This window comes from Heterocephalus glaber, unplaced genomic scaffold, assembly GCF_053883595.1.
Source record: "Heterocephalus glaber isolate CG9 unplaced genomic scaffold, H.glaber_assembly_v1.0 deba00001572, whole genome shotgun sequence".
Lineage (NCBI taxonomy): Eukaryota > Metazoa > Chordata > Mammalia > Rodentia > Bathyergidae > Heterocephalus > Heterocephalus glaber.
This window is the reverse complement of record NW_028258357.1, coordinates 22,280,372-22,290,208: the sequence shown is the minus strand read 5'-3', so window position 1 is coordinate 22,290,208 and position 9,837 is coordinate 22,280,372. Positions and strand designations below refer to the sequence as shown.

Genomic DNA, 9,837 nt, shown 5'->3' with positions numbered 1-9,837 from the left:
TTCAAACACCGACAAGTTCAAGAACCAGACATATTTTTCCCATAAGAAATAATGGAAAACCAAATAATTGGTTCTGAGGCCCAACAGTTACACTTATAAATTCATTTTTCCAGGACTTTAACAAGTTTCGCAGTGATTTCTTTCTTTAACTCTATCGTGGTTCCCACAGTTTTCCTCTTAGCTTTACCGCTGGTATCATAACTTTCCATGGAGCCAGGGTTACGATATTCTACCCAAATAAAGCACACACACAAAAAAGCCGAGTGTGGAATGTCTTAACACCCCGACACAAGCCCTGTGTGCATCTGAGCGAGAGCGTCACTCGCACTGAGGCATCTCCCCTCTGTGGCGAGACGCAACCTGTGACTCACTCTCAGCCCCTGCAGGTTTTCTCAAGTCGGATTTTCGTTTCAACTACAGAGCAAAGTCCTGAACACCCAGCAGGCTTTTTTCGAACTTTGCTGTTCAAGTACCAGAAAAGTTCGAGCTGGGAGCCATTCAACAAGCAAGGTGTCACTTCGTATGATAAATATGAGATAAATGACAAGTGGTATTACAATGTTTTTCCGAACAAAGATTTCTCCAGAAATCAAACATCCCCTCTTTCCTGCTTGGAAAACAGCATGTACAGTAAAGGACATGTGATGAGCCTCACGTAAATACAAGGCACAGGGCAGTGTGGAGGTCAGGTTCCTAGACGCAGATGTTTTACCATCTGTATCCAGCACCAAACCAGGAATCCGAGCGCAGCCAAGCAGCCTGACGACTCGCTTGTGATTGCCCAGAATTCTAGTAGGGGCCATGGAGAAAGAAAATGGAGCGTGACGTTAATAACTCTGGCGATGGAGTGTGTGAGGCCCCCTTAGGCCTCACGTCAGCCCTCAGAACACACTTCCGGTGTCACGCGTGCTGTTACTGTGGCCACCGCACAGGGGTTACAGGTAAGTGGCCCCACCTGCGTTTTAGGAGGTGTGTCCTGAGATGACGCCGCACCTGAGTGTGGTCTGCCACAGCAGGCTGCAGAGGGGCTCCCGGCCTGGGAAGGACGACTTCCCAGGGAAGGTGAGGGAGCAGAGGCCTCGGAACCGCACAGGTGGAGTTTCAGTGCTGGGACCGCTGCTGACAAGCTGGGTGACCTCAGGCCAGTACTGAACCTTCCCAAGAAGCATCCGGACAGCTCCCTTCAGCAGGGCTTTGTCCTAAGGCAGGCAGCACGGGCAGGGGCTGTCCACTCGGCACACTTCGCAGCACTTGGGAGTAACACTGGCAGCAAACAAGCCGTGCGGCACCAGCCCCTCCCCCCCCCCCCCCCCCCCGTCTGGCTCCTCTCGGCTGCACCATCACGGGAGTCGAGGTGGGAAAAAGGATGCGACAGCTTGCGCCCTGTGGAATAAGCACATCTCACCTCTGCTGCAGGCTGGGACTGCAAGGCAGGGAAGGGGCTGGGGACACTTGTGCACAGTTTTGATGACCACTCCAGGAAGAGGAAACTGAAGGTTTGAGGGGTTAAGTCATCTGGTCAGGGTCCACAGCCTGTTCCCCGGAGCAGGACTCTACCCGCGCACCGTGCCCTGGGATCTGACAAGACAGCGTCTGCAGACCTTGACAGTGCACCAGGCCTTCAGGATGGGGCAGGAAGGCCCTGCCAGCGTGGGGGTAAACGCGGACCCTGTTTGTCTCCTGGGATTGCGACCGGGGAAGCCAGGTGGGCCTAGAGGTTTCTGTCAAGCGTCTCATCAGTGTCTGGCGTTGGTAAGAGCGGGGGATCAGGCCGGGTGTGCGCGTGCAGGAAGTGATGAATGCGGTGCTTCAGACCCGGGTGCAGCGTCAGGTGATGCTGAGGGGCAGCCAAGTGGGGCCCGCTGGGAGGGAAGGGCTCTATGCGCCTGGGCGTGCGCAGCATGCCAGACAAGCTTCCTACTTCTCTCCTCCTTTTGGCGGAGGCAACCTAGGGAGACCCGTCCGGAAAGAAAGAGGAAAAAAAAAAGAGAGGGGTGGGATGTAGTTCAGGGCATAGGCCCTGGGTTCAATCCCCAGGGAAAAAAAGGAAAGAAAAAGAAAAAAGAACCATTCCATGAACCATTCCCCAAGCCTTTTTTTTCTGATTTTCTAGATCCCCGGTAGGGGCGGCCCTCCTTGGGTCCCGGATGGGCTCGGTCCAGTTACCAGTTCCAGGAAAGCTCCCAGCCCAAAGGGTCCGAAAGGCCTGCTGGTCGCCCTGCTCGGCTGTTCCGCCTGGGGACTCGCGCGCCGCCGCCGCTTGGGCGGGCGCAGGAGCCTAGGAGAGCGCGGGGCCCGCACGCGGGGAGCCCGGAGCGCGCGGGACAGAGCCTCGTGGGCCTTGCATGCTGGCCGGGGAGTCGCGCTGCGGCGGGGTGGGAACGCCGGGCCCCGATCCCCGCCCCCACGATCCCTGCTCCTCGGCTCCCGATCCCCCCAACCCGGGATCCACACCCGCGATCCCCACCCCTGGCCCCCGATTCCCGCCTCCGATCAGCGTCCCCGCATACCCCAGACCCCTCCCGGATCGTGCTCCTAGGTCCAGGCCGCCCCCTTCCTCCGGCCGCCCGGTACCCGCCCCGCCCCGCCCCCATTCTCCGCCCCGCCCCCATCCCCGCCCCCGCCGCGTCCGAGCGTCCCCGTGGGCAGAAGGGGCGTGGCGCCCTCGCCCCTCCCCTCCCCGGGCCGCCCTTGCCCCTCCCCTCCCCGGGCCGCCCTCGCCTCCCGCTCGGCCCCGCTCCCCGGCGGTTCGCAGACCGCGCGCCGGCGCCGATGTTCCGCGCGCGCCGCCGCCGGTGACTGCGCCGCTGCCCGAGCCGCCTGCCCGCCGCCCGGCTCCGCGCGGACATGGACGGCGCCGCCGCGGGCCCGGGCCCCGACGCGGGGACGGGGGCGGTTGCCGGCGCGACCGCAGCGCCCGCCGAGCCCCGGAAGCCGCAGGGCGTGAAGCGGCACCACCACAAGCACAACCTGAAGCACCGTTACGAGCTGCAGGAGACGCTGGGCAAGGGCACCTACGGCAAAGTCAAGCGCGCCACCGAGCGCTTCTCGGGCCGAGTGGTGAGTGGCTCGCCCGCCGCCGCCGCGACACTTGCTGCGGCGTGGGCCTGGGCCGCGGGTCCGCCGCCGCTGTGCGCGCTGGGGCCGGGTCTGGCCCGCTGTCCCCGGCTCCGACCTCCCGGGGCCCGGGCCCGTCCCGCCCCCGCCTGCCGCCGCAGACTCGGTCCGCGCCCTCCTACCGCCCGGTGCCCCGCGGCCGGCCCAATCCGGGTTCTTCGGGAAGGAGCCCGAGGAGCCACCGCGGAGGCTGCGGGGCACGGGGAGCGGGGCGCGGCCGTGCGGGCTCGCGGGAGGGCGCAGACCCGAGGGTCTCCGGCTGGGGGCCGCCCGGTGACAGCGAGCCCCGCCGGTGCCGAGCGTCTGCTTAGCCCGGAGCTCTCGGCGTGCCTGGCGGGCGCCCTGTCTGGCCCCGGACCGATTGTTGTTATTTTCCTTTCTGCGGAGCAGGCCCTCGGAACCCACCCTGCCTGCGGCTGGAGTTGGGTTCGGAGTGCCTGACGGCTGCAGAAAGAGTCTGTGGTGTGTGGTGGGGAACTGGCGTGTTGCTTTAATTTCAAGCACAGCAGATGTGTTTTAATCGATTTAGAGCCAAAGTCAGAAAGTAATTATGAGGCTCCTTGAGCGCACTGTTTTTGGGCTGGTGCTTGCTTTGGGCCCAGAGTCGCCTGTAAATCTAGCAAATGGCCACGGGGAAAAGCGAGATGCGCTGTCAGTGAAGTGCTGGTGTCGATGTTTTTCTTCTGCATTTGTGCAAGGGCAGTTCTTTGGAAGAATGGGGTGCTGGTCAGCAGAGTTCAGCCCCCAGATTCTAACAGCTGCAAAACTGGACCCTCCCCCCTTTCCTGAGATGCACTGTTGGGATCGATAGGACTTTATCCTGTAAGTTTGAAAAGTATTATTGATTAATTAGAAATTCGGGATGTGGCACTTCTATTTTAAAGCTGTCTCTCTATGGCAAGCGAGTCCAGACTTCACTCTTCGCAGGTTCCTTTGGCGCAGGGTGGAAAATCTAAAGGGATGGTTGCAGTGATGTCCAGCGATGCTGCCTCCTGGTTCATGGAGGAGGCAGAGAAGCATGCACCTCATTCATACTTACCTTCTGCAGCCGGATTGCCCAGGCTGAAGGTTGAAAAAGAAAAGCCAAGCGTAGTTCCCCACCCGGCCGTGTCGTCTTAATAGCTGTTGAAGAACCGCGCTAGGAAGTTGGAAAGCAACATAATGAAAACCAGATCTGGTTGGAGGCGCAGGTTGCAACGGAATCCTTGCGAGGGGTTGAGTGGGAACAGGGTGTGTCTGGGATCTGTCTGCAAAGGAACCCCAACACGTGGGTGCTGGGGAGCCCCTGGAGCTGTTTAAAAGTATGCCCTGGTAGACGCCTTCCTGAGCTTCCTGGGGGCACCAAGCCCGGTGCTCTCTTAGCGCTCCGGTCACAGCCCATGTTGAAGGACTGGCAGCAGAGGCAGGAGCTGCTTGTGGCTTTGGATGGGTCGAGCCCAGCTCTTTGCAGTGTGAACATTCCGTCAGGATTTCGTGGCACGGCCACTAGGGGGCGCCCTGAGAACGAGAGAGGCGCAGTTCTCAGCCGAGCGAAGAATCAGCTCTGTTATTGTCCAGCCCTTAGTTCCCTTCCCCATTGTGCTCATAATTTCAGCAAAATCCCTTGTTTTACTCAGAAATTATGTAAAGATTTCCAAGCTGGCAGCAGATCCAGGCCCAGAAATTGGCAGTTCCCAAAGTGCTTCGTGTGTCGCCGGGACTGTTTTTCCTCAGACTGAGCAACCGCCTCCTGGGCGGAACAGATGGGGGACGGATCTGGAGGGTCTGGTGCTGCCCTGGCGAGCAGATGGCACCGAACTGGGGGAACAGGACCGTCAGGTGGAGCATGTCCTTGGCCTGGCAGGACAGAAGAGAACACAAAACACAGTGGGTCAGCAAGTCGATGTTGCCGAGTGCTGGGGGACTCGGAGTATGTCACGGGCAGCAGAAATGTTTCATGTGAGTTGTGAATGTGGATTTTCTTCCGGTCCCCACGATGCGTGAAGCCTCCACAGCTTGCTTTCAGGCTCTTTCGAGATGGAAAGAGGGCCGGGGCGCCCCGGGTGGCTTTCCGGGGGGCTGTTTGGGGCCTGGTTTGGACTGGCTCCTTTGATAGAGTCCTCAGCCAGGAGTCACGTGCTGGGTGTCTGGCTCCAGGACGTTCGGGGAAGTCAGCATCCCTGGAGGCAGAGGCTCTATCCAGAGAGGAGAAACTCGAAAAAATCACAATGTGGTGGCTAGAATTGTGAGTCGGGATAGGCCTCGTGAATACACCACGCTGTGACAGAGCATTGCCTTGACCTTCCCTGTCCACACCAGCACGTCTGTGAGACAGGGAAGTGGTGTCTGGAGGTGCCAGGGCCCAGCACCGAGCCTCCTGCAGCAAAGCTGAGCTTGGGCTCCAGTTCCGTCTTCCTCTGAGCTTCACTGGCTCTGTGGCTCAGGCTGGCTATGGAAACCTCAGCTCTCCTAATACCAGCTTCTTGGATTTAGGGAAGTTGAATGAAACGATCTATAGGAAGCCTCAAAAGGGGAAATGAAGCATTTTAGTTTCCTTTTCTAGTGAGGTTTTTTTCCCCCATCTCATTTAGGATTTGACTTCAGTTCTTAGGCCAGGGAGAGGCAAGATGCATTGGACAGTGTTAGCCTTGTGTTGTGCAGAGAGAGGTCGGGCAGACAATCAGCTTTTCGGGGTAATTAAATTCTGATGCTAGAGTAATTAGGGAGGAAGGTGAGCCCATCAGGCAGATGCAGATAGGATCTGAGTGTTCTGAAGTCTTGCATGTGGGCCTCCGTTATTGCACAACCTTTGTTTTGATGTGCTTGGGGCGGGGTGGGGTGACCCTCGGGTTATCTTAGGCCTGTGCTTTCTTTGAGCCAAGCAAGCGTTGCCAGAAAAGCCCACACCACTTTTGGGGAGAGAAGTCATGTGACCACTTCAGTGTCCAAGGCCCTGCACCAGGTTATTTGGACTCTGGGAGGGGGCTGGGCGGCAGCAGCAGGCCCCGGGGGCAGACTGCCCCTAGCCAGGGGAGCTGGAGCTTGAGGACAGCGAGGCCTCTTCACTTACCAAGCAGGGAGATCTGACCAGAAGTGGGTGTTTTAACACCGGTCCCAAACTGCTCATCCTCATGCCGGACAGCTGCCCATGGCAGGGAGAGGGAGAGGGGTGTCGATCAGCCGCTGACCTGCTAAGCCAGAGGCTGTGTGGCTGTCCAGTGTGTGGCCCATGAGGTGCCATGTAGTAGAAACCCAGTTGCAGCGTGTAAGGGACCCTGGTGAACCTGTTCTCCAGACTCCCCGTCCATGAGATGGGGAAAGTTAAGAAACTGGAGCGATCAGTGACTTTCCTAAGGTCGCACAGCTGGTGACTGAGCTGTGTTGAAACCTGATCCTTAGTTTGGAATTTTTGGAGCATTCATTTAGTGCATCTTTACTAGGCCAAGACACCGTCCTCACTGCTGAAGAACTTCTGTCTGGCCGCAGTAAGGTGATGTGTACCTACAGATACTGAACCCATCCTGTTCAGCTTGCCATCGATTTATTCCCCTGTGGCACTCACCTTGTCACATGTGGGGGCAGAGATGAGTAGGACCCGAGGGACTTCCGGTCAGTAGTTACAAGGCCTGAGTGACTCTGCCATCCAGGATGCAATTGTGACAGGTGGCTGCCAGGTTGGGCTGTAGCTCCCTGCGGGTCAGCTCCTCAAACAGAGTTGGAGGTTGGGAAGGAGCTGTTCCCCCTGTGGTACCACTGTTCCTATTGTTACTGCCAGTGGAGGTCTCAGAGCTTGGGGGCTGTCGCTCTGTGCCAAGTGCTTTACAGCCCTCTTCTCTTGCTGAACACTGATCATTATGAGGTGTGCACACTGGTTAGAGCCATTTGGAGACCGGAGAAAAACGACACCTATGGAATTGAAAGGACTTGCCGAGGGTTACACAGCTGGATGGTATCCAGCTGCTTGTCTGTCTGGAAGCCCACTGCTGGACAAACCAAAGCCTTTCCTGATGTTGTGCAGCTGGTTCCTCCAGATGCATACATGGTCCTTCACCACCAGTACTGTCTTATTGTTGCTGGGACAAAATCCTTGACACCCATAAATTCAAAGAGGAAAGGTTTATTCTGGCTCACAGTTTGTAGAGGTTTCAGTCCTTAGGCGGCTGGGTCCTAGGCAGGATGGCATCACAGAGGAGAAACAGTCCATGGCAGGGCAGGCATGAGGCAGTGTGACTTCCTTCTTTCCTTTTTTATTTTATGCAGGCTGCAAGCCTATTGTTTGGTGCCACCCACACCCAGGGTGGGTCTTCCCCTTCAGTAAATCCACCACTCACACCCAGATCTGTGCTAAACCAATCAGAGGACTGATCCAGCATTAAATAACCAGGATTCGGTCACTCCTCAAAGCCTCACCTATGAGCACAGGAGGCTTTGGGAGACATCTAGATGCAAACCACAAGTACCAGAGAGCAGCCCTGAGGTGATTCTTCTCTGGGCTGGGAAAGGTAGAAGGCAGTGCTCATACCAGGGTGCGGTAGAGACAGGGTTGGCGAGGTAGGATGGAGGCAGTAATATCAGATGTGCAGGGTCCGTGTTCACTGATGGCAGCCTCCTATGCAGCCTGCCATCATGCCACTTTCCAGATGAAGAAACAGTCACAAGGGCTAAATCAGCTTGCCCAAGGTCACACTCAGCAGCAGAGCCAGGGTTTGGCCGGGGCTTGTAACCACAGCCCTCTGGGTGGGGCTGTGCTGGTTCTGATCACATCGTGGGTTTAGGGTGCTGCCTTGCAGCAGGGAGATTTCTGCAGGACTGAGGTGGGAGAACTTAAGGGTCAGAAGCCAGCAGAGCTGCTTCTGGGGCGCTGTCTGCCCAGTGGACAGAACGTGTTGAAGGAATCAGGGCAGGGGCTCTACCTGCACGCACACTGTGCTCTTTGTTCCTGGAACCCCTGAGGGGCCTGCCGGGCAGAGCTGCTCACTTCCAGGCCTGCAGACAGAAACGCACCCAGCCTTGCCAGGACAGCTCCTGTCACTCCCTCTAGAGCAGCGGGAGGTCAGGGCTGTGTGGAGGTCTCCTGTCTGCCCTCTTGGCTGTACCCCCATGTCGCGTACATGGCATCGTGGGCAGCATCGACACTTTGTAGGTGCTAAACACGGTGGGTGTTCACCAGGGGTGCGCAGGATGGCCCTGGAGTGGATGTAGGGAGTGAGCAGCACCCTAGTTCGGGCCATTGTCCAACCCCACGGGACCTGTGGGTTTGTTGGCGAGCGGAGACATGGCTGGAAATGAACGGCAGGTTGCAAAGCGAAGTCTGTGGACGGGCAGAATCTGCCCCGCACAAATTCCTTTTCTGTTACATTGGCTCCTGAGCTCCTTCGGGAGAGACACAGACCCCAGCTTGTCAGTTCCTGGCTGCGGCTTCCTGTCCTTGATGGCTCCGGAGTCAGACAGCAGAAGTCCCATTTGTCTTCCCCACATGAAAGTGCTGGAGCAAATGTAAGTTATGATTTGTGAAGTCTCTGCTCGAGAGCAGAGTGCATTTATCATTGCACTGGCCCAGACGACACCGGCGGGTGCAGGAATGGGGAGACCCAGGCCCCAGCATGGGAGGGGCTGGGCCAGAGGACCCGCCCGCAGGCCTGCGGAGTCTGGCTGGATTGATAAGATTCTCTGGAAACAGCCCAGCAGCAGCCAGATGTTGGCTTCCCAGCGAGACTCTTCGGTAAATGCTCAGCTGTGTGTTAAAAGCCAGGGCTGGGCAGGTCCATCCTGGGTCCACCCAGGAGAGGCGAGCACATGTCCACATGGCAACTCATACACACACGGGCGGGGCCCCGGGATTCATGAGCTCCCATAGAGAAGCAGTGCATAGGTCCATCCCCTGCTGAAGTGAGATGCAAAAGATGATGCATCCATTTTTCTTAGGCAATGTTATTTATGACCTATTGTTTAGTCTTATTTTTGGAATATTTATGGAACGTTATTTTGCAATAAAAAAGAAATAAAGTGCTTCATACATGCTACGACCAGGATAGACCTTGCAAACATTAGGCCAAGTGAGAGAAGCCAGCCATGAAGGACTGGGTGGTGTCCTGTTCCCTTTCTGTGACATGTCGGGAACGTCCAGTCCAGAGGGACAGAAAGCAGATGCTTGGTTGTCAGGGCTTCGGGAAGGGCTGGGAGGACGTGGTGCGCGGCCGCCCAGGGGTATGGGATTTCTTTTAGGAGCAACAGGCTGCTTAGCACTGTGATGTTGGCTGAAGGCTCTGTGGATGCACAGTGAACACCTGGATTGCACATCCTAAGTGGATGAGTTGTGTGGTATGTTGATTTTAACTCAATGAAGCTGTTATTGGTTAAAAAAAAAAAATTGGAGTTTGGGGAGGGGAATGGGGATGAGAGGGGAGCCTGGATGTAGACGCCAGGCTGTGGTTCTACAGAACTCTCATTTGGGCAGTGGAAGAGGTGGAAGGGAGTGTCCTGCTCGCCCTGGTGGAGAGAGAGAGAAAGAGAGACAGAGAGACAGAGAGAGAGAGAGAGAGCGTGCGCCAGAGAGCCAGCCAGCCCTGGAGCAGACTGCCTGTGTCCACACCTGCTCCCCTGACAGCTGGCTGACCTCAGCCTGGTTACCTACCTACCTTTCACCTCTTTTCTTCTGATGGCTCCAACTCTCCCAGCAGCTCTTGTTGCATGGGTTGTTGAGGACGCCGAGACCCCAGGACAGAGCCTGCTGCCCAGCAC

At 57.2% G+C, this 9,837-nt stretch overlaps 1 protein-coding gene and 1 long non-coding RNA gene across 4 annotated transcripts in view; one reads left to right on the top strand and one right to left on the bottom strand.

The window, feature by feature from the left end:
* Positions 1-546: 546 nt before the first annotated feature.
* LOC147823622 (uncharacterized) lies at positions 547-2,585 on the bottom strand. Its single transcript, XR_015443595.1, has 2 exons — positions 2,511-2,585; positions 547-1,948 (listed from the first exon to the last, which is right to left on the bottom strand). It is a non-coding gene; the product is annotated as an uncharacterized LOC147823622 (long non-coding RNA).
* A 173-nt stretch (positions 2,586-2,758) lies between these two features.
* Nuak1 (NUAK family kinase 1) overlaps positions 2,759-9,837 on the top strand; it is a 56,213-nt gene continuing 49,134 nt past the window's right edge. Inside the window, exon 1 of one of the 3 annotated variants that reach the window (XM_004845068.4) lies at positions 2,759-3,060. In XM_004845068.4, the coding sequence (XP_004845125.2) occupies positions 2,848-3,060 (213 nt within the window). In that variant the 5' untranslated portion in view covers positions 2,759-2,847. Of the gene's footprint in view, positions 3,061-3,099; positions 5,056-9,837 lie in introns of those variants that run through there. The other 2 variants (XM_087192755.1, XM_087192756.1) reach the window with 2 other exon arrangements.